At 35.4% G+C, this 24,346-nt stretch overlaps 1 protein-coding gene across 1 annotated transcript in view; it reads left to right on the forward strand.

Annotated features, from left to right (window-relative positions):
• Positions 1-24,346, forward strand: part of VPS13C (vacuolar protein sorting 13 homolog C) — a 95,944-nt gene that overhangs the window by 40,429 nt on the left and 31,169 nt on the right. The window contains exons 37-61 of the mRNA XM_026856017.1: positions 497-605; positions 1,041-1,174; positions 2,210-2,366; positions 3,080-3,159; positions 3,996-4,055; positions 5,213-5,378; positions 6,394-6,510; positions 7,043-7,146; positions 7,544-7,711; positions 8,151-8,455; positions 8,838-8,982; positions 10,081-10,237; positions 11,079-11,209; positions 12,263-12,432; positions 12,973-13,211; positions 14,665-14,894; positions 15,654-15,746; positions 16,683-17,048; positions 18,036-18,125; positions 18,530-18,685; positions 19,740-20,004; positions 20,766-20,926; positions 21,431-21,552; positions 21,793-22,087; positions 22,983-23,372. Of these exons, the coding sequence (XP_026711818.1) occupies positions 497-605; positions 1,041-1,174; positions 2,210-2,366; positions 3,080-3,159; positions 3,996-4,055; positions 5,213-5,378; positions 6,394-6,510; positions 7,043-7,146; positions 7,544-7,711; positions 8,151-8,455; positions 8,838-8,982; positions 10,081-10,237; positions 11,079-11,209; positions 12,263-12,432; positions 12,973-13,211; positions 14,665-14,894; positions 15,654-15,746; positions 16,683-17,048; positions 18,036-18,125; positions 18,530-18,685; positions 19,740-20,004; positions 20,766-20,926; positions 21,431-21,552; positions 21,793-22,087; positions 22,983-23,372 (4,410 nt within the window). The remainder of the gene's footprint in view (positions 1-496; positions 606-1,040; positions 1,175-2,209; positions 2,367-3,079; positions 3,160-3,995; positions 4,056-5,212; positions 5,379-6,393; positions 6,511-7,042; positions 7,147-7,543; positions 7,712-8,150; positions 8,456-8,837; positions 8,983-10,080; positions 10,238-11,078; positions 11,210-12,262; positions 12,433-12,972; positions 13,212-14,664; positions 14,895-15,653; positions 15,747-16,682; positions 17,049-18,035; positions 18,126-18,529; positions 18,686-19,739; positions 20,005-20,765; positions 20,927-21,430; positions 21,553-21,792; positions 22,088-22,982; positions 23,373-24,346) is intronic.

Raw genomic sequence — 24,346 nt, forward strand, 5'->3', positions numbered from 1 at the left:
CAGTGCTTTTTTTTTCTTTTTTAAATTGAATCTTCTTGAGAGGAATTTAAATTTATGCAAATGTTTGCCTTGATAACTCCAGCTTTATAACTTTCTATCTTGAATCTTCTAACCTGAATGAGCTTAAGATAGTTGGGTTTTGTGGCATTTTCTATACTGTGAAAGAAAATACTAGGTACATCTTGGATGAAACTGGAATTAAAATATGAAGTAGCATGTCATTTACAGAGAAGATTTAAAAGCATATATATGCTAAATAAAGGTTGCAATATATATTGATGCAATTTTAGAAGTCATAACATACTTTAATCTCATAATCCTTTAACAACAAACAGTTAAAAGAATTGTGTTAAGGGACTATGCTGCTGACAAAATACCTGTACATAAGCAGTTCTCTTGCCAAGAAACATTATTCTGCTTCTGCTTTGCTAGCTAGTGATAAGTTTAAAGAACAATGTGTTTTTTTTCCTGAGAACTGTGATCTGCAATTTTGTAGGTGGTGTTAAGTCAAGAGGATTTGAGTGTCTTTCTCAAAGTGTTGACAGAAAACCTGGGTGAAGCAGAGGAAAAACGAACTCATGCAAAATCGGTGCTGCAAAAGGAAGGTCAGAGATGGAATTTGTCATGAATATTAAGTCTGTTAGCTTTCAGGAACAATGAAAAGCATTTACTATCTGGAAAGCAAGCTTAGATCTAAGGGTATGATGTGTAAGTGATAAACTCTTTTTAAATTGGCAAGGATAGGATTCATACTTTAATACTTAAAACAGTGGAAACAGTACAAGAGAAAAATTTGGTAATAGCGTTAGCTAAATTGCACATAACTAGCAAGGTATTGAGATGTCACAGTCATCTTGTTGCCAGAACATGTTTCTGTTTCCCTTGTCTGCACTGAAGTTAAAGGCTCTGCTTGTAGAAATGTTGCTAGCTTAATGAAGGTGAATGTAGGTCATCTAAATGAATGAAAGAATTGGATATGTTTCTTTAGCTAAAGAAATGGTGGCAATTTCAAAAGTTAACTATTTTATTAAATGCTTCAGGTAAAACGAAAGAAGTGGAGAAATTTGTTTTGACGCAGGATAAGAGTGTTCCAGAAGGAATGCTGTCCGAAAAGAAGAAAAAAACATTAAACGACGATGTAATCAATATGCTACTTAATTTTGAAATCAAAGAGGTGTGTATTCATCTGTAAAACTGATTGTTACTGAATCCAGTACTCGAGTCTGTTTCTTAGCAGTAGTGGGCTATAAAGTCCATTTGTTTAAAGAAGATGGTATGTACCAACGAAAAGGAAACAAAAAACCCCAGAACCTGTGTTTTTCAGCTGTTTCTTTAGCTATTTTCTTTCTTCCATGTTATATTAGATTGTATTTATAAAATATTTAACATGCACAGTACATCTAACAGGGAAAACCAGGCTTGTTTTAGGTGTTCCTCACTCAGCCTTAATCATTCATAATGCTGCATATGAGTCTCTTAGTAACAAAGACCTATCTTTTCGCTTAGAGGTATTAGGATTGAGGGTAGGTACTGGGAAAATGCATGAACAATCGGTCTACAAAGATACCTTTTCATAAGAAATCATCCAAGCATGTTTCTTCTCTGAAGATGTCTGTGATATTTAAATCTGAAGAGCTCAGCAAGGCCTTTCATTTTTTTCAAGAGTCAGACCGAGTGGCATAGGTACGCAGGTTACTTTTAAGTAACTGTCAGTTCCTTTGGTTGTTTTTTTGGGGGGGGGGGTTTGTGTAAATTTTTTTTCACCAAATCTGTGTGGATGCTATCTGTTCTCTACTGTTCTTCCTTCCAGACCAGTATGATTTGTAGTAACTGATTTTCTGATATTCAGACTCTTTATGTAGGACTGTGTAGTGTCTGATTATAAAACTAAAATGTAGCTTGACAAGCTAAACATACACTGCTAGGGAACAAAATTAAAATCTAGCCAAATTAATAGCCTTGGGATTTTTGTTTTGTTGTTTGAAGGAGTTAAGTGATTGGTTGTTTGGCCAAGGGGAGCAGAGTGGAGAGGCAGGGGGAAATCTTTCATGAACTGGTGGTGTAAGTTCTCTTTGTTAAAAGGAAAAATGTCTAGGTTAATACTGCTTTTGAAGCTTAGCTGAGGGGATAATGCCCAGTTATAACTGCATGCCATAATATCTGGACAGCCTTACTGAAATAGTCAACTTATTTCCCTTTCATTTTCAAGGTTGTAATAACCTTGATGAAGCAGGTTCAGAAGGAGAGATATCCATTACATATTCTAAATGTGCTACAGCTTGGAACTGAAACCAAAATTAGAAATCATGAATTGACTGCAGCAGCATATCTGAAAAAAATTATTATGAGATGCATTGAAATAACTGGTAAGTCTTCTAGAAAATTGGTGTGTGGTCAGTACAGTGTGTGCAATAAGCTTTTGTAGCAAGGGGGTAGCATGGTCAAAAATAATAATTAGCAGGGGGGAAAAAAAAGGGGGGGAGCTTATATGCCATATTCACTTAATGGTGCTGTCCTGTGTAATTTAAATTCAATTAATTTATTTTAACTGATACCAAGTCTTACTCCTGTTGCTAGAGTTAGCTTGAGTTCACTTATTTGAGTTAGTTGCATACATTAGGAAGGACTGGTGATTCTTGGGAAGTATTCTATCTGTTCTGAGTGTTTTCATGAGCTTTGAGCTTTATGACCAGTTCTGGCACTGGAAATCCAGCATGCTTCCTTGATTGGTCAGGTAACAAGTCAAGGTGATACTGAAGTAATAACTGAGGTAGCCATGTATTCAAAGTCAATAGTGTGCTTTTGAATATAAAAACGTAGATAGGAATGCAGAACTAATTATAGGGATGAAAATAACCATCCAGTTTTGGATCTTCTTTCAGGACCAAGATAAGTTAATTTTAACTAGTTGAAAAGAAAGAGTCACAATGTAGTGCTTAATCTGCAACTTCTTGGTGAATAGAGATGTTTTCCTTCACTGTTTCAGCAATTAGTATATAATTGAGAATTAGTATGGAGGCATTCCATAGGTAAAGCTTGTGAGTGAAAATACTTTACAGTTTTATTTCTTTATTTGCAGACTCAAAAGGAGATCCTCTTTGCATTATTAATTCTTCAAGTGAGACAGATGAACATCTTCTGAAAATGGAATATATTAAGGTTTCAAAACCTTTTAACTAAGATTATATGGGGAGTAAATTAAGGCTTCCATACTTAGCCTGTGCTAGATTTCTTTTTTTTTTCTGCCTTAAAACTTGTAGGATTTGTATCTAAAACTTTATCTAGGTCTTCTCCCAAGTACCTGTTTTTCAATTAACCATTTCATTTCACTCTCCTGCTTTCATACAGTTTTTGATTTGTAAGTCAACATAATTACTGCAATCACTGGTGAAACCAAATGTCTGCATTCTTATCTGTGAACAATATAGATGAGTACCTTTGTGAAGTTTAATTGGTGAGAGAGTCTTTGCATACCTAAGTGATAGGTGGCTCTCTACAAGTGGTATTTGAGGAGTGATATATTAACTAGAGTTCTTGAGCTTTTGTTTTTTTTAAAAAAAAAGCACTCTTGAAAAACTGCACGAATACTTGGGAATCTAATAGGTTGTAGAGCCAGTGGGCCACTCATACCCTTATCTGTAATGACATAATTTTTGTAGAGAAAAACAAGAATTTGTTCTGACAAAGTACTAATCATAAATTGATCTAGTTTAAATAGATCCTAGGTAAAAGAAAATTTTTTTAACTGGCCAGTAGAACTTCCACAAAATATGCACTATAAAATGCCACTGAGCAGAGCACTGCAAGTAGCCCATTCTGTATGCTTTTATCTTGTGATTTATTTAGAGAACTTGTTTCTTCAGGCTTCATCACTTCCCTTTGTTTTATTTTGCAATGGGAGTAATCCTTAAGTGTGGTAAATTCCATTAATTCAGTTAATGAATTTGGTTAGTCAATAGAGACTGACTGTGTGCTTTTTATTTTTCTTCGTTTAGGCTGATGTTGATGGACCAGATTTTGTTACTACTTATGGAAGCATCAAACAAAATATCAATGTAAGTACTGCATGTATTTTATTTTTTTAAGCTTCTCAAATAGTAACAGCCAGGTAAACATGTTAGTTGCCCACTTTTTCTCTTCTCATTGAAAGAAAAAAAAACCCAACAAAAACCAAAATCCTGACTTGCTTATCATGAAAGCTTACTGCTTTATATTTAACTATTTCAAAGAAAAATCCAGGAAGAAAAAATACTTTTTTCTTTTACAGAAGTATTTACTGTATAATTTTTTTTAACTAGAAGCTGTATGTTTTTAGCTAGTTAGAAGTATGTCCTTATAGATTTTAACTGAGGCCTGTAGGATGTGTTTTATTTCTGGAATGATACATTTAGCAGCATGTGAAATGAAGATCTTACGCTTCAGAGCTTGAAGGTTCAAAACAGTGAAATTGAGATGTGAGGTGAAATGTCAAGCGTTCTCAGAGGTCTTGTGTTCAATCAGTCCTTTTTTTACTTCTCCTGAAAGCAACTATTCATGTGTAGTTTTCTATGGCTTCAGTGACTTCTGTAGTAAGCAGGTCATTTTGCCTTGAAATGTTCCCCTTAAAGTAGCTGTGATGGGCGGAGCTTGCTGCTTGACAGCCATACGTGGAATTTGAAGTGGCTGGACTACTTTAGAGTCAAGAAAGCTGGCATCCCTTAATGTATCAGTAAAATCAGCATTTAACAAGAATTGCTTTGGGCTAGGAAAGGTTGGCTAGCTCATGCTAGGTTTCACCAAGTAATATTGGCTAGAGTTGTTGCTACTCATGTACTTTCTATTCTGATTGCAAATTTTGAATCTTGTTGTTTTGTTGTGTCATAACTTCTACAGTATCTCTATACATGGTTCTGAAGACGTCAGCCAAAGTGCTTAATAGTCCACAACGAAAGGCAGCAGAATTAAGAGAGCTTACTGAAAAAGCATAACCACATGAAGCATCAATTTTTAGATTGGCACAGTTCCTCTGTAGCTGTGCTAAGCTTCCTTTCCATAGCTCCTTCATCTGTTCTGGAGCTTATGTGGTGTTAAGTTGAAGGAGGTGGAAGGGTGAGATACTTGTGAAATTGAGCAAGATGTGTTTTTCTCAATTCTATGACAGTAACTCTGAGTTGTTATACGATAGATGGCTACTAAATAACAATGTTACTTTGTCTCCTTGCCCTCATTTCAGGTCATCTTTTCATGTTTGGATATAGTACTTCACACAGAGGCTTTACTTTCCATCATGAGTTTTCTCACATTCAGTGTTCCATCAGGTGGTCTTCCCAGTACTGATAAAGCATCAGACCACAAGCCCCAATTAAAAGAACAAGAAAAAGGAAGTGCTCTTAAACCAGGTAATGTGGTTTTAGAAAGGCCATACTTTTGTTGCTTAACAGCACCTAGTCTTTGTTTTTAAAGGGTATTATTTCAGGTGACAGCATTGTAGTCTATATGGTGGAAAAACAAGGCACACACAACTGCACTGGGGAGAAAATAGCCTCATTTTAAGAAGAGCCATATACTTTTGGTATTGCTTATTTCTATGAATTTTCTTTACTCAGTATAACTTTTCTAGGTAGTGGTCTGACTTTTATAATAAAAGTCAAATAAATGATGTTGCAGTGAACAGTACCAAAACCTTTCCAAAGCATCAGTGTCACAACTTTTTTGCTTTCCAATCCAAAGACTCTGAAGTGCTTACATTGCTGAAAATCAACATTCTTGAGCCCTGGGGAAGCAAAGAGAAATTCTGAAGTGTGTTGTGCTTATTTTAATAATTGGTATCTGTAACCTTGAAATAGTGTGAGTTCTTGTATGGAAGCTCCTTAAGAATGTTTCGTCAGGTCTTGTGTGGTTGTTTTTTGCGTTTGTAGTGTTGTTTGGGGAAATTTAAAGGTTTTTTAATCGTAAATCTATTGGGACTGAATTTACAGTGGATGGCTGTTACATTTTGTATTCTGCAGGCACCTTCAATTCTACTGCAGAAACTTTTTTTCACTGAACATACCTGAATTGGTATTGCTGCTCTATATGGAAAGGAACATTTCTCATGTGAGATAGTGTTTCAAATAATGAAATGTATTCGGCATACTGTTGTGTGAAAACTAGATATTAATGTGGAAAAAACCCCATCATCTTGATTGCTGCTTGCCTGTGTTAGTGACTTCTTGTCCCAGAAGAAAACACTGTTAATAAAAGACTTATTTAACATTTTTACTGAAAATTAGCAGTAAGTTTTAGGGAATAGCTGCAGGTTGCATTTTGAATAGTTCATATATATACAATTACAATCTGACAAGTAATTAACAGTTGTTCTAAAAAACTGATTTATAATGAAGTCTTTGTGTGTTGCTTGTGTATCCTATCCAGTGTCTAGTAATGCAGTCCATGATGATATCTGTGAATTAAAACTCACAGCAAAGCTAAATGCATTCAATATTACTGTGTGTGATCAGACCTGTGGAATTGCAGACATTAGAATACAAGGTAAGGGGGGTTGGTTTAAATGTTGGATTAGTTGATTGTAGCATGAAATTTGTTATTCCTCTCCATTCAGTTCTGAAAGGCTACTGTGTGTACTGTAGATGTCTCTTAACATATATTTGAATACATTTTGATTGCGGTTAGATATTTTAATAGCCAAAATGCCTGTGAGGGAAGAAAATGCTTGACTTAAAAATTGATTGCTTTCTTTTTCCAAATGAAGCAAAACTAAGAAAAGTGAAGGTACTATGTTATAAATAACACAAGCTTCCATTTTTTTTACTAGCTAGATCCTAGATAGTGTTGGAAATTATTATTCTAATCTTAGAGTCAATTTACTTTGGCAAATTTGTCATGTGTAATAAGGTCATGGCTTCTGTCTTGCGCTTAGTGTTGGTTGTTACACAGTTGAATTCTGGGTTCTAAACTATTCTTATTCTTTATAATCAGTAATAAATAATGCTTCTTTTGTAGAAAGTGTTTACTTAATAAATGCACTTCAACAAATTGCTATCTTCCTTTTGTCTCAAATCAGGAATGGATGCATCTGTAGCTATGAAACCTAAAAAGATTAAAGTGTTCTTCAGACTTGAGGACATTATAATTACAAATGTTGATCCAAAAACGGTCCATAAAAAGGTGATGTGTTCTGCAAATTGTAAACAAAAAAAAGACCTTGTTCTTTAAGTTTTTTAATGATAGCACTGTAGTTGAATTGTTATAATACTAAGTAAGATATAATATACTAAATATTAACCCAAATCTTATTGGTTAATTTCCTTCATCTCAGGGAAGCAAAACATTCTTCCTTTCAATACTTAGTTCTTTTTAATCATGTTTATATTGATATGTTTAATTCTGAGTAGCATGGGTTGAGTATAAAATGAACTATGGAAAACCAAGTGAGAAGATATCCAAGTATTTCTGATAAGTTGAAGTTCTTTTTGTGGAAATATTTCTTGTTTGATAACTTAAGCAGTAATTCTATTGCAGGTTGCTGCCTGGGATTATTAACTATATGGACTTAATCTTCTAGGCTGTCTCCATAATGGGAGATGAAGTGTTTAGATTTCACATGTCACTTTATCCAGATGCCACTGCAGGGGAAGCCTATGCTGATATGTCAAGGGTGGATGGTAAAATGTCTCTGAAAGTGGGCTGCATCCAAATAATTTACCTACATAAATTCTTCATATCTCTCTTGGTAAGATGTTAGTTTCAGTTCTTCTCTAGATATTCAAAAGTTTTTTCATAAAATAAAGTTTAATCAGCCCTTTGTGACCTGTACCTTATGGTGAGGTGATGTACGTGCATACAGAGGTATTTTGCTGAAGAAGTGTCAGTTAAGTTGTACTGCTTTATAGAAGAATGATGACTAAGGAGAAAGATGACAAAGCAAGTAATGAATTGAGTGGATGGCTTCAATAATATCTTAAAAATTAAATAGGCAAGCAATGTCTTAGCTTGTGCATGATTTTAACCTTTTTCTCTTTTGAAACTTGCTTGGTTGAATTAGAATTTTCTTATTTCTGCTGAACTGTACTGTTTTTCTTAAACTTGCATTTTGCTTGGGGCTTGCTCTTCTTGTGAGGCTTATTTGCTCTGAGATAGAACTCTAACTTTTTTTCACTACCTATCAATAGAATTTCCTAAACAATTTCCAAACGGCACAAGAAGCAGTGACTGCAGTCACTGTCCAGGCGGCAGAAATGGCTGCTTCCAGCATGAAAGACTTTGCTAAAAAGAGCTTCCGCCTCTTAATGGATGTCAACTTGAAAGCTCCAGTTATAGTTGTTCCTGAATCTTCAACTTCATATAATGCTTTGGTAGCTGATCTTGGCTTAATCAGAATTCAGAATGAATTTAAGCTGGTGTCTTCAGATGAATCTTCTCTTCCACCAGTCATTGACAACATGGATGTGCAGCTAACTCATTTGAAATTATCAAGGTATACATGGAGTTTTCTTCTGATTTGAGATGCGTTTGTAAAGAAAACGGGTCCATGTTCCATATGTAGCATTGTTTTGTTATTTAAAGACGATAGGCCATGAAATCATGCTAAAACTGTAAACTCCTCTTGCCCCCCAACTGCGTTTAGGCATGCTTTTAGATAGGGACATATGTCCACAGTCTGTAAAACTTTGTGGAAAGAAAGAAATGATAGGACAGTACTTGAGGTCATCTTAAGTGCATAGCTGGTCATAAGTGCATGGAAGCACACATTATTATTAATTTAAAAATAAGTATACCTATAATTCTGCTAGAGTACTGTGATACTATTTGGATTTCTGCAAGTATTTTTCCTCTGCTGCTTCCCCTGTCTTTTGTAGATGCGTTATGTGCACAGATTCTCAACCAGATTCTGAAATTCTGCATCCTGTGAGTTTGACTTTACTGGTCCAGAGAAATTTAGCAGCAACTTGGTATCATAAAACCCCAACAATTGGTATTAAAGGAGACCTAAAACCAATGCAGGTAATATCATGGCAAATCAGAGCTACATCAAAAGTTACATATATTCCTAGAATAGCACTTAACCTAGTTAAGAAGCTTGTAGACTCGTTGCAGTTTGTATTCTATACAAAATGTTAAAAGTCTTCCACTTTGACTGTCCAATGTATAGATCTGTTAAAGTTTTGATACCATATACTGAATAGTTTAGGTGTATCCGCATACAAATGGAATAAAACTTACCTTTATTTTTTGGAGCTGTCTTTGACTCAACAGTCAGTAAAGTCATAGAAGTTATCTATTGATTTAGTATTTAAAATCTAGATTTAAGATTTTAAATTGTTTAATCTGTATTATTCAGGTTATTTGAGTGTTCAGTAGATTTATTAGAAATCAAAAGGGTCAGTATGGATTTCTAAATATACAACAGTTCAAAATTATATCTTTGCAAAGGGAGGGCTTTACTTTGTTTTCCTACTTTAACCATATGGATTTAAGTTGGTCAAAACTGACTAGGCGGGCCTTTTAGTTGTTCATAAGTCCTATTTAATTCCTGTATCTGTGCTGTGGCCAAATGTAGCACTGGTGAAGCACAGAGGAGTAACATTGAAGGAGTACCAGTTAAAAAAAAAAAAAAAAAAAACTAAGTGAGTACATTTTGTCACTTAATACTGCTTTTTTTTTTCATGATCATGTTATGTTATAATTTGGTTCAGATTCATTAACTCTTTAAAGGCCTACTTGATTGATAGTTGCTTTAGTATACAGAATGTAAAGCTTGGATTTAATGTTATCTGGCTGTATTTCTGGATTACTGAATTGTTAAGAAGTGATTATGATAATCAATTACTCATATTTTTAGCAGGCAGAGAGCCTTTACAAGACTAGAAAGTGTTTATCATGCAGAGTGTTAGTTCTTGTTGTAACTCGTGTTCATAACAAGTAACAAATGATATTTTAGGAAAAATGGGCAAATTATTTAGGGTGTTTTGGCCAGGATCATTTTGACTAGACAGCTTGTTTATGGTGAAAACAGCATGTTGTTTCTTTTCAACATTCACACACTGTATTGGAAAGAAATACTGTCACCAAAAATGAAGTTGTGGGTTTATCACTTTACAGATTGCACTCAGTGAAGATGATCTAACTGTTGTCATGAAAATTTTACTTGAAAACCTTGGAGGGGCTTCTTCCCAGCCAAATACTGTGCAAGAGAACATTGAAGATACTCAGATACTTAAAAAAGGGAAAGTTTCAAATGAATCTGATATCTGTGAGGGTAAGTTTAATTCGAAAGCTTAATATATTTAGGCAGATGACTTTTTCAAATTCAGACATCGTATTATCTGAAGCACTTAAATGTGTGTAAATATTTTTTTTTCTTAATCTTTACATATGTTGTGAGAATGTATGCACGTACACAGAGTGTGAGGTGTTGGTGGTTCAGAATTTTTTGTAGCCTGTTTTTTTCAATTTGTCTTTTATAGGGTGGTATTCTTTAGGCTATACCAATGACTAAATTGAAGGTGGTTTAAAAAACAAAAAAGCCAAACCCCAAAATGTTAATGTAGAATTATAACAATCAAGGATATTATTAGTATTCAAATAGTGTGTTAATGTAAACAGTGTATGTCTCTGGATGAAATATTAACACTTTTCCAAAATCTTTTTTTGCCCAAAACTTAACATTCTCAGTGTCAAAAAAATGCTGTTCTACCAATAATTGAATTGCTATACTATGATAAGAAATTGGAAGGAAGAGTGGTGCAGACTACTTGAGCAGTCTTGGTACTTTCTGTAGTTCTTCATTAAAGCGAATGAAGAACTGCAGTAAATTAATCACAGCTTTTTTTTAAGGTTCTTAACCCACTCTGTGCTAGGTAATTTTAGCATGCATTTAATAGGACAAAGTGAGTAAATACAAGTGCAAATTGTTCTGAATAGTCTTCTGGATTTAGAGCTTTCCCTCCTTTTAGTGACTTTCTGATCTTAAATTAAAAAAAAAAAACAAAAACAAACAAAAACAAAAAAACCCCAACCAAATAAAAAACCAATCCCAAAACCACCACCAAGCCCCAGTGTTCTAAAGACATGTAAAAATATTTTCTTTTCACTAACAGGTCCTCTTCCTGCTTTTGGACAAAAAGATGTTTCTACAGTTCAGTCTTCTGCCGAATGTTATACAACGCTTAAATTTGACTTTAATTTTGAGTCACTTTCAGTTACTCTCTACAATAGTGGTATGAATCAGGTTTGTGACAAAGCTTTTACCATACAGATGGGGTGGGGAACTTGGGCTTCTCACACAGACAGAATTTAGGATAATAAAACAAAATGTTTCATTGATGGTGTTGGCTTTGTAATGCTTGCCTCACAGAGCTTACAGTATTTATCCTGGAACTCTAAGGTTTCATGGGCAGAAAATATCCCTAATTTGAAGGTCATAAGTGCACTTCTAAAAATCACACTGAAAACAAGTAATAAACCAACAACCAAAACCACCCACCATTAGATTTGGTCATTGAAGCCTTGATTCCAATATCCAAAATACAAATGAAAATTTGAAAAGCAGGAAGTGCTAGCTTAGATGATTCTAGTTCTGTTCATGGTGCCTGTATAGTTACTAAGGAGATCCAGGAGGTACATGGCCTGTACTTCCATCTTGTATATCCCTGAGTGTGAGCAATAATGAACATCCTTTCTGTGCTGAAAACAGAAGAGAAATATGTACAGTGTTGCCTTGCTTTTATGATTTAATATACTTTGTCCAGATGTGAAGGTGCTTCCATTAAGTCTTGGTATATAGTGAATGTGTGGTAGCTTTGTATTTAGAATAACCATAATGCAGGAACTTGTGGTGCTTTTTATATGAGGCATTTAATTTTAGAAAGTTCTTGTGAATTAAGTGTCACGGGGAACAAACACACTGTTACAGGATTTTATTTTCATTTCTTCTTTGTGGCGTTTTTGCTTATTGCTGAGGTCCATCCTGGTTGTAAATGAGTTGGTGTGATGAGAGTGGAGGGAACCTCTGGTAGGAGGTTCAGAGTTTAGACAGATTATCCTTTGCTCACACATTTTTAACAACTGCTAGAAATGCAGTGAAGAAACTTTACTACAACCCAACTTGTTTTCTCTGTTTTCTTAGTGAGTTTCTTGGACTAATTTGTATGATTGAAGGACTAATGATAGCAACAGGCTAATCAGATCCTTCAATTCATGGATCAAAATTCCCATGGCTAGCGGCAAGGGAAATGTGCTTATTAACTCTGTCGTAATAGTCCTACTATTTCTCCTTATGCAGAAGTCTCTGCTTTCGCTGCATAGTGACAAATTACGCCTTGGTGAACTTCAGTTGCATCTCATGGCATCATCAGGAAAGATGTTTTCAGATGGCTCAGTAGATATAAATGTTAAACTCAAGGCTTGTACCCTGGATGATCTCAGAGAAGGAATTCAGAATGTGACTGCAAGGTAAATTTGAATGCATCAGAAATGAAAAAATGCCATGCAACTTTGTGAGGAAAGGCTGTTTCCTTGTTCTATACTTTGCTTCATATGGGATCGATTAAACTTAGTAGGGCTGTCTGTTGCAATGAATGATGTCATTTTAATAATGTTAAGCAAATCTCTTCTTTTATACATTGATTTTCTAGGTTATCCCAAAAAATTACCCCACCTGGGAGGCTTGAGTGTTACAGTAAACTGTGTAGAATAGCTGAGTAGAGAGCAACCAGCCTTAGCTAGAGAGTTCTGTGCACTGAAATTTTATTCTGATGTTACATGCCACATACATAGTTCCAAAGCTGTAGCACACAAATTTTAAATTGAAATTACTCTTCTGTTAGAGCAGTCTATAGCCTCTAATTTCTGGAGGAAACACTGATTGTTTATATTGTAATTCTTATTTATAGATGGCATGGGGAGAAAAAATGGCACTACTTACGCATCCTTGTTTTTCTAGATCTGTGTGTTATGATGTTTGAAATATTTCTTATTAAACTTGTTTTCCAGAATGATAGACAAGAAAGATGACACAAATGACAGTTCTATGATAGATATAAGCTACAAGCAGGATAAAAATGGAACTGAAGTCGTTGCTGTCCTTGACAAGCTGTACATATGTGCCAGTATGGAGTTTTTGTTGACAGTAGCAGATTTTTTCATTAACTCTATGCCGACATCCTCAACTGAAAGATCTGCACAGTTCCAATTAAAGCATGTTGCTTCTGGGAAATCCAAGCCAGAAACAGGTCTGTACAACTGATTTCCATCCCCTCACTCCCCTCCTTTACAGACTTCATACTGAAAATAAACCAACCAAAAGTTTTCAAGATGCTGTCTTGCTATCAGACTTAAGAAATGAGTTTATTCCTTTCCAATGTGTGAATTGGCCACTGGTACCATAGATTGTTGTAAGCAGTAGTAGTTCTAAAACTGCTGTGTTAAGTGATGGAGTTGTGCTCTCCAGCAGGGCTAAATATTGAAAATCACTCATGCTAAACAGGATTTGTACCCATGTAATATCACAAAGGAAGGATCCTTAGGGTAAAAAGCGCCATGTAGATAGCAGTTGTTCTTTTTACTTCCTTAACTTACTCTTTAAAGGTGAGTGACAAAGAATATCTTATCTTTACTTCTGCGAGTTGTGTATTTTGAAGCCATTGGTTATTATTTCAGTTTGGTTATGGAAGACTTAAGTTTGTGATGAACAGCTTTCCTCTTTTTGATTGAAAGCTGAAGGTAAAGCATGATGGGTGAGAAAACACCAAACAGAAAACCCTTCAGAAGTGGTCTAAATGATTGCTAGGCTTGCCTGAGTTGTGGTCAGACCTAATCTGTGCGTTGTGTTGTCTAGCTGGTTGCCAACAGCCCTCCCTTTATTTTCAGGAACTTGGCAGTGGGCTGGGAGCGAGCCTTAGGTTTTATGAATTGCCCTAGTGATGTCAGCACTTGTTTCTTGTTGGAGATACGCACAAGTCCTGTGATGAGGGAAGAATGGTACACACTCCAGAAAAATCCCACTTCCAGAGACTACTCAGGACTACCCAAATGTGTTGCTGGCTGCAACCCATGATGCCTAGCTTTCTTTGCTTTTCCTGTAGTGCACTGAGCCTCAACTTGGCACCTGTTCCATAGCATAGGTGTGATATTCCAATACTTATAGCAAGTGTTAATGTACACTGCTGTACTGCCTATCACTGAGAACCAAAGTGACTTGATCTGTCTCTAGGTTAGAGAGAGCTTTTAACTGAGATAGTATGATTCTCTCATTCTGTTTGGAGACTGACTGACTGTGTATTTAAACAAGAAATTGTATATTGCTAATTTGTTTTAAATCAGTAAATCTTCACTCTAAAGTTAGCTACTTTAGTTTTTGAGCCAGAAGATTATAAATATTTCCAACTTGGCTTTGTAGAGCCAGTGTTTAGGTTGTCTACAGTGTATAGAACTAATACCATCTTTATACAGTATTGAAACAATCAGTTTCTTCAAAACACAACTTCTGACCAGTTTACTGCTGATTTATGGACACTCTGTGATATTCAATTTCAGCAAAGTATTCCTGAAGAAATTAAGACATTATTTGTTAAATTTGTACCTCTAAAATCATAGCAATTTTCTTATGTGGTTTAGGTATTATGTACATAATACTGCTCTCAATCCCTTTATATTCAAGGAGGTTTTTTTTACTTATTTTCACAGAAAAATCTGTACGGCCAAATATGACAGTAAAAGCTGTGATCATGGATCCAGAAATTGTATTTGTTGCTAATTTGACCAATGCTGATGCTCCTGCCTTAAAAGTTTCCTTCCAGTGTGACTTCTCTCTGACATCTGGAAAGATTGCGCAAAGGATGACTGCTCAAGTAAAGGGTTTCAAAGTGTTGGCCTGTGCCTTTCTCAAAGAAAAACAAGACAAGAGTGTTACTACAGTAAGAAAACTTGTTTTTCATAATGAAAAAAGTAATGAGAAGTGTTGGCAGGTGTGTCCTGTAATTGGCATATCCATAGCAATCAGAAGACTCAGTTTTCATATTGATTATTATGAAGATAAGATAGGACTGTGGATCTATGGTATGTCATTTAAAGGTGAATCTTTTATCAGTAGGTGCAAGACTTCCTCATGTGGAGCTCTGTCTAAAGCCTGCGTAGTTCTTAGTGAAGAAATTGTATGAGGGGTTTTGAAGACTAAGAATACCTCTCTGCAACTATGTTTACTTGTTGCAGTAGAGTATGCTGATGAGCATGTCATCTGGGTGGAACTTCATCTACTCGTTCCTGTCAGGGAGCACTGAGCCACAAAGGTGGCCTGTGTGGTTCATCTTGCACATGGTATCTTTATTTGTGCATTTAGTTTTCGTAAGGATTTGTGGGGTTTTTGACTATACCATCAGTCTGTGTGCTGGATTTTGGTTTTGTTTGGTTTTTAAGCCTTATGTCAGGAGCTTTTAGTTCACTAACTTTTAACCTTCCAGTACAAAATTGCTCTTGTGCAAATTTGGATGCTGGAATGAAGTATAGTGATGGTACAGAAAGAATGCTGGTACTCTGAAACATGTTGTTGCTTTATGGAATCAGTATCCCTTTGGCCTATGGGATTAAAAAATACAATACCATTTGAAAAGGTTAGATTTCAGGACTACCAATACTTTCATTATTACCTTAATAATCAAATTATGTTTTTCACTCAGGTGTTACAGCCATGTTCTTTGGTCATGGAAAATATGATGCATGTCTCAGGGTTACAAACTGTGGTAGTAACAATAGAAGAAGTTACTATAAAGGTAAGATTATTAAAGCTGCCTTTGGAAGAAGAGGTACGTTTCTCAAGCTGTAGCTTTATTTACAGCTATTAAAAATTTCTGTTTTCCTCATTACTTTAATTTCAGAAATAGGCATTTATCCTATTTAGGGCTGTCCTGTGTTGGGAAAAATCATTACTTGTTCCTTGTTTTGGAAATCTCTTGGCAAAAAGGGACTAATTTAAATAGTTAGATACTAGGATTTCTCCTGTTAGGTTCTTCTAAATTTATGAAGCAACCCTTGCCCCTACTGCCACCACCACTATTTTTCTCTTCAAAGAGACTTCTAAGCAGGAGCATGCACACAAGAGCATGTAAATTTAAGGCTGTTAATGTGATTTCCAGAATAATATGCAATGTAAAATACCTTGTTCTTAACAGGTAAATTAGTATTTGTGTCTGTAGTAAAGGTCTTTCTGAATGTAATTTGCTAATTCTCCTATAAGAGGTATGCAAATTTTCATTTGTGATCTGAAAAGATGGTCAGTGGTGAAGTCCTAAATGGTAGGCAGTAGTACTGTGCTCCTAACCATTGAAATGGTGGTGTACATAACTCTGCAAGCATGCTTTTTTGAACATCTTGAAGATCTTAAAAACACATTTCACATTTTACGGTGTAGTAGGAAAAATGTTGATATTGACTAATTTTATTGGAGTACCACGTATCAGTAAAAGTGAAACTTCCAATCTGAGAATTTTGTTCTTCAGCCTCTGATTATGTAGGAAAACAAGAGGAGGTCTGTGAGTGCATTCTGTTTCTTTACCTTGGAATTTAAATTTTATCTCTTATAAGGTCTTTTAATGCTGTGTACTTGTATGGAGAACCCAAGAGTTATTTACCTTTTTCACTTATGTTTTGTATGTTAATCAGTTTTAAAATGTTGAGCTATAAAGGTTTTTTTTTTTCCTTTGTTCAAGATCTCACCAATAATTCTGAACACAGTGATGACCATTATGGCTGCCATAAAACCCAAAACAGCAGAGGAGGATTCTAGAGGAGCAACTGAAGTTCCTGAGAATTTGTGGCAAGTGAAGCCTATAGATCAGTGCAATGCTTGGTTTCTTGGTGTTGATGTAGCCACAGAAGCAACAGAAAGTTTTAGGGACCGTGAACATGTTCTGAAACAAGAGAAATTTGATGTTGTAGTGAAATCGGTTCAGATCACCTTGGAATGTGGTCTGGGACATCGTACTGTCCCTTTATTGTTAGTGGAATCTGTGTTTTCAGGTGTCCTTAAAAACTGGTCCTCGCTGATGGAGGTCACTGCTGATATGTCACTGGAGGTATGTGGAATCAAATCGTTAGCAATTTAAAACACTTGTTTCACTTTCTGTGTGCTAAATTAATTATAAGTTTAAACTGTAATGCTCTTCAGAATTCTTGAGTACTCAGGCAAGTATGACTAAACATAATGTGGTTTTTACAGAAACTTTGCAATCAGTAGTAGATTTTAGTGGCATTTGCTACTGTGGAATAGTCTAGTCCTTTCTGTTTCTCTATCATTTTTGCATATTTACTCTTTGCTGTTTGATCAATGAGCTTGGCTTAGTTGAATAATCGTATTTAACTCATTATGGCCCACCTCTTTGGTTCTCTAGCATTGTGTTTATTGGTAAGATACAAGTTACACTCTTTTCTCAATCTTCTCTGTATCTTGGATTGTGATCACACCATATTTATTTTGCCAGCTATTGCAACTCTTTTCCCCAGCTACAGTAAATTCTGGGATGGTGCAAGTCTCCTACAGAGGCAGCATGTAGGTGAAAGGGAGCATCCAGAACTTATTTGTTCCATGACTTGTGTTCAGATTTGCAGTGGCTGAAGTGCTGGTGTAGGCTATGAGTTAGGTGAATTGTTCCAGTAGACCAGATTTGGATTAAAGTTTTCTCAGACTAGTTATTTTATAGTACAGTGAAGTACTTGCAGCATTGAAGTTTCTGATCTCAAAGTCATTCTCTCAAACAGTGTAGGAGAGGATATGGACTGCATTGTATTAAGTGAAAGTGTTAAAACGATATGGAGTTACCAGGCTGTCTAGTTGCTCTAAAAGCAAGCAAGGTGGTCAGTTCCTCAAAAATGATATCACAAAAAATATATGATATATTATACTTCTGTGTATTAATTTTTGAAACCATTAAAAGTTAATGCTAGAACTCCAAAATGTGAAAGGTTGATTGCTTTGTTATTAATATTTTTCATACTAAATGCAGTTGGAAGGAACTCAGTCCTTTATTTTTAGATGCCTTATTTAATTTTAATTCTTTCTTTAGATTCATTATTACAATGAAACCTATGCAGTGTGGGAGCCACTTATTGAACGAATTGAAGGAGGAAAGAAGCAATGGAGTTTAAAGCTGGAAGTATGTCAACATACTTGAAACTATGAAATAGTTTAAATAGCTGTTTCTTAGAAGTCTTATGTGACAGAACATTGACCTTTTGAATGCTGTTGCTTTGAGGGAGCTATGCAATTTCACAAGGGAAAAAGAAAATCGGTCTTCAGATATCTTTAAAGTTTTTCTGAATAACACTAATTGTCCAGTGCATGGGCAAAATGTAGTGTGTAACCACACATACAGAGGAAAAAAAAATTACTTGCTTGCCTTCAGTGTTGGTATTAAATTTCCATGTTTGTGTAAGGTGTCTGAGATTCACAAGGTAAAGTAGGTTTCCCTTTGCTTGACTGATTTGTCAAGCTTTTTCCTGTTTTAACATAGAAAAGTCATCTCTGTTTGTAATTACCTAATGAATTTTTTTTTCTTAGATGAAGACAAACCCTGTTCAAGAGAGAAGTCTGATGCCTGGGGATGATTTCATTGTTCTTCCTGAGCCGCAAACTGCAGTTAACATCTCTTCGAAGGATACAATGAATATAACAATATCCAAATGTAGTCTTGCTGTTTTCAGTAATTTAGCCAAGGTAGTTCTAACAGGCAGAAGGTGCCAAATAATGTGTTTCTGTAGGTAGTTCTGATTTTTTTTTTTTAAAGAACTCTTTTGTGCTGCCTGTCACAAGCCAATGACTGTTCTGCAGCCCTGACAAATGTTATCTAGCAGGGCAGAGCTGTTTTACTCTGATTAGTCCTTTAGTGTTAACAAAAAGGTGATGCCAGCTTTTGAAAGATGCAATTTCCATGTTAGAAGAATGCTTACCTGCTTATGCAGGACTTAAGGAACAGTCCCACAAGCAGGCTGAATGAAAATAAAACCCTGCAATAAACACAACTATTTCCTACAATCCTTTTTCTGAAATATTAAAAGAAAAATTTAGTTCCCTTCTATCTGTTTGTCCTTAATAGAATACTAAGAAAAGTGTGGATTTTAGGACTGGCCTTTCAGCTGTAGAAGTGGATTGTCCAGTGTGCTAAAAATACTTCTTTTTCCCCTTCTTTTTCCTGTGATACTAGGCGTGCTTATGAATGTCCTGGGCTTTTTCTCCCCCTTTTTTTATGGGGGAATGAAATTTTGGTTACCAAATCAAGCTATTTCTACAGAATGTGACTTATGCCTATTTATTTTTTAATTCTAAGTGAGCAAGAGTTCTCTAAATTAGTACTTGCTTATACTGTAAGTCTATATGGGCAGTTAGTTACCATGGCTTTTGTGTAATCAAACAAATGTTTACAAGCATAAATTGTGGTTAAATATGAAGTATGTACATGGACTTCTGTGTCCTAGTTGCTTTTTTTTTTTCTCTTACAATGCCACAACTGTAAAAACTTCCTTATGAAGAGCATGAATGCTTATTGTAGCATCAACATTTGCTGTAAATCACAGAATAATAATGAAAATTTCTGGAAATAACCTTTACTTCCCTGAAATACTACTATAAAGAGCATAGGTATTCCTATTTTTTTTTCTTTAAAAAGGTAGTTGCTGGGAACTGTCTCTTAAAGAAATTATATATATATGTTATTTTGGCTGTGTTTATGGTGTTGTTTATGTATGACGTATTATATATGTTGTTATTACAGGCATTTTCAGAAGGGACTGCATCCACATTTGACTACTCCTTTAAAGAGACAGCACCTTTCATAGTGAAAAATGCCCTAGGTGTTCCTCTCAAAGTGCTTCCTAGCTCCAATTTTCGGATAGTTGGTTCAGCTGAAAAAGAAAACATGAACAATGTAGAAAACGATCAGAACATTGAACTGGAATACTCTGTTTTTGAAGCGCCCCAACGAGGAAAGTTATCTGCAGTGTACCGACAAGAAAGCTCTGTCTTCTCTTTAAATTTAGGTACTGTGTTGAGAATGGAAAGATAGGGGAGTCAACATGGTTAAATTCAATGTGATCAAAGTTCATACTTTTGAATACTAATGGCAATTTTTAAAAAAATCAGCTACTGAGCTTTTAAAAGTAATGTAAAATTCCTTCTCTACAACTTTTCAGAGACTGAAAAGTACAATGTTTTTTTCTCCCCCTTTGGAAGAAATAGGAGACATTGTATTGTCCCTCAATGATCCCTGGGACATAGGCCTGTGGGTTCCAGCTCCTGTTAAACAGGATCTTCGTTTCTCATGTCCCTACTACCATTCAGCTTTCTGTAGTTACCCAGTTAATTGAGAGCAGTTATGATTTTTCTGTGGTTTTTGCTTTGCCAGAAAGTACTTCTAGGAGAATAGCATATAATAACTACTAATATATAATCTGCTTTTTTCCTTTCTATTTCATCCCATATGAAGGTCTTTGACCATGACACAAAGATTATCTTCTGTGTTGTGTTTTGTTAACTCACCCAACAAATACCTTTGTTTGCTTGTTTGGTGTATTTATTGTGCAGTGTATAAATCATCATCTAAATTACGGTCTTCAACAGTATTCTCTTCTTAAAGCTTTCCTTCAGTGGTGCTCAAATAACATTTTAAAGTGCTTTTGCCAGAGTGTTTTGAACTTGATTGTTGCTGAGTTTAGAGAAGTTAAAGTATTGCTCTAATAGAAAATGGTAATAATTGATTTATCTTGCCTAATTAAGACTTCTGTATGTTTTCATGCATTAGAACTTAAAGGATATGAAGAAATGGTAAACATTCCTATAGCCAAACCAGGTCGACGACTGTACAACATAAGAAACTTTCTTGTTGATCGTTCAGATTCGATCATTGTACAGATAGATGCTACAGAAGGAAATAAAGTTATTACTGTACGATCACCTCTGCAGGTAAAAAAAAAACAACCAAAGAAACAACCTGAAAGCAGTGCTCTTCTCTGAGTGACTTTTGCTTTCCTTCCTTAATTCATTATTTTGAGATCATAATTTTCCAAAAAGTTAAAGGCAAATTATAATTTATTTTACTCCATTTTTTACATGAATTTTTATCTGTTCTATATGGCTGCATCTTCCTGATAAATGAAAAATTTGGTTTTTACTTTTAACTTTTGGCTTTCTGATATCCTCAGCATTGAGGTTAAAATAGGTACTTTATATGTGACTTGGCATTTTAAGCATGTTTTCCAAATCATGCAACTTCAAAGTAGCATAGTTTTCTCATATGCTTGCATATTATTCTCTTTCAGAATTGTATTTTTTACTAAGATGCATAGAATTCTGTTTTTCAAAGGAGTTTGTCTCCTACTGTTGATTTTCCTTGTTGCTCTTCATACTTTTTTACTTTAGAAATTTATACCATAGAAATGTAATGAAAATTATGCATTTTGATCCTAGATCAAGAACCACTTCTCAATCCCATTTATGATTTATAAACTGGCTGGAGACTCCAAGTTGCTGGAGCCAATTGGCATATCCAAGCCAGAAGAGGAATTTCATGTTCCTTTACATTCGTACAGGTACACTTTTTCTGTTCTGTAAGGCTGCTCTGTGCAAGACTGATGCACAAATACAGCATTAGTGTGGGAGCTTTAATTTGCTTCTGGAACTCTTCCTGACTGGGGTTAAAAACTAAAATACTACCTTTATTAGGTAACTAGTGTGCTGCAAAAGCTCTTCGGAATGTTAGAAATTACTTCAAAATGGGTGAGGTTAGCTGTCTATGCAGAGCTATTCTGTACCTTGTCTTCTTGCCATAGGTGTCATCTATATGTCAGACCAACAGGAATGTTTGACGGTCAGTTCAAAGAGTCCACGACTTACATTGCCTGGAGGGAAGAGCTACATAGGAGCAATGAAGTAAAGTGCTTGCTACAGTGCCCAGCCACCGAGACAAATTTCTTGCCTCTAATCATCAGCTCAACAGCTGTACCAGATGAACTAAATTTTATTTCAACTTACGGAGAGGAGTGGGATCCTGCCTACATTATCCACCTTTACCCTACCCTGACTGTGAGGAATCTCTTACCATACTCCTTGAGATATCTACTTGAGGTAACTTATTTTCTGGTTTTATTTGTAAATCCTTTAATTGATTTTAAGATTATATTAATTTATAAGTGGAGGTGATTGTCATGTGGAAGGTACTGAATGTTGGTTTTGTATTTTCTGTTGTAAATGAGTGAGTCATCTGATGGATTGATTCTGGGAGTTTGGGGGATTATTTGTTTTTAATTTGGGTGTACCTGATCAGTTCCTCCTTAAATATGAATCATGTACTGGATTGGTCTTTCTCTTTTACATTCTTTTGAGATCCTGTTTGTGTTATGCAAGGTATCTTTTGCTTCACAGGGAGAGGCATAAGAAAAAGCATCTTGAATTTCTGGAACTTTCCTATGCAGAAAACACAACTCCTCTCCATTCTGACACAGTTTTTACTAAGGACTGTGTGAGGCCTTCCTTGCACAAATTGGGAGATTTCTTTGCAGGATGCTACACAGACTTTTTTCCACTTCTTCCCGTATTTTCAGTATCTATTATGTCTTCATGAAAGCTGAGTGTTTTTCTTGAATAGAAAAGGTGTGAGGATTTAGAAGTATCATCCTAGTATTTTCTCTTTTGTTCTAATCTCATAACTGGCTGTGACATTCATTTAGTTCTTTATTACACTTTTTTCCAGCGTTCTAGTGACACTATTTCTTATTTTCCTTACCTTCACTGTAATTCAGTATGCAGAGTCACAGAATTTAGAACAGAATGCTATTGCCTCAACTGAGGATCTAGAAAATAGTAATTCAAATCTGTTTCTGAAGTCACTGTACATATAGACTGGGACACGTGCTGAGATAGCTGAAACCTGTGCATCCTGCAGGAGAATTAAATGCTGTTTTCTGAATACCTAAATTTTATATATTAAAACTTAATTACCCCCTTTTTATTTTCACTACAGGGAACAGCAGAAGCCCGTGAATTGATGGAAGGCAGTGCTGCAGATGTGTTTCATTCAAGAATCGGTGGAGAAATAATGGAGCTTGTGTTGATAAAATATCAAGGCAAAAACTGGAATGGACATCTTAAAATCCGTGATGGGATGCCTGAATTTTTTTCTGTGTGTTTCACATCCCATTCTGCAGAAGTGATGACAGTGGATATTTACATACATACCAGGCGAATTGGAAGCCGTATGATCTTGTCTGTGTTCAGTCCTTACTGGATAATCAACAAGACTTCGCGTATCCTCCAGTATCGAGCTGAAGACACTCATGTGAAGCATCCAGCAGACTACAGAGATATTGTTTTGTTCTCCTTTAAAAAGAAAAATATTTTTAGTAAAAATAAGGTATGCTTATTTTAAGTGGTGGTTGTGGTGGTGGTGTTTTAAAATCCTGCTCTCAGGGGAGAAAAAAACCACACACATACTTTGTCTAAGGATTTTTTTTTGTAGTATTTAAATCTATTGTCTTTCATTTGGCTGCTTTCTTCTTGCTAATTATACTTTCTGGATTAAGTAAAATGGAAGTCAAGGAGACAAAAAGTCTGTTGTAACTTTTTCCAGGTCTTGCACTGCATCCCATTGGCTGACTTTGATCCTGGCCAAAATCTGGCTGATGGGATAGGTTATTTAGGTCCTGAAAATTCAGTGGGTGCCCCATCAGAACACTGTTTCCTTGGGGAGAGGAATTTAATGTAGATATGTAAATTAGGAGTGTGGACTCCTTTTATAGTCAAAAGGAAGGGTGCTCTTGAATCTTCCTGTAGAGCTGTTTTCTACTGAATAAAGAAGAATCACAAGTTTGTGTTTTACTCAGCTAGATATCACAGGCTTGTGTTTTACTCCAGCTAGATATTTTGACATTTACAATGCAAATATTCTGTCCTGTGTTAAACATACTTCTTTTGTTTTGATGTAATACTTCCATGGTCAGATGTAGAGTACTATAGTAGAGGATTTTTTTCTGAAGGAGCCCTTCTTTTCTTTTAAATAGTTTTTTTTGCATCCAACAATAGTTGAAGAAATGGTTGAAGAAACAGTTTTGACAAGGTGTTCTTTTGATTATTTCCTCTGCCCTCTTCAACTTTGTGAAGCACCACAAACCTGTAGCTTGTATTTCCTCAGTCTACGTGTGCTGTCATGAACATTAGAGTCAATGAGAAGTCCTCTGTTTTGCTACCTTTTACTGTAACATCTTTCCCAGAACTCAGGCACAGGCCAATAAATCAGAGTATGAATAGTGGTACTGCATGCTTAAGCTTATCTTAACTTACAGAAGGTTTTAAAAGCACTTAATGTCATTTTTATAGTGCTACATGTAA

Source organism: Athene cunicularia (genome assembly GCF_003259725.1).
Source record: "Athene cunicularia isolate RWA chromosome 10 unlocalized genomic scaffold, athCun1 chr10_part1, whole genome shotgun sequence".
Classification (NCBI taxonomy): domain Eukaryota; kingdom Metazoa; phylum Chordata; class Aves; order Strigiformes; family Strigidae; genus Athene; species Athene cunicularia.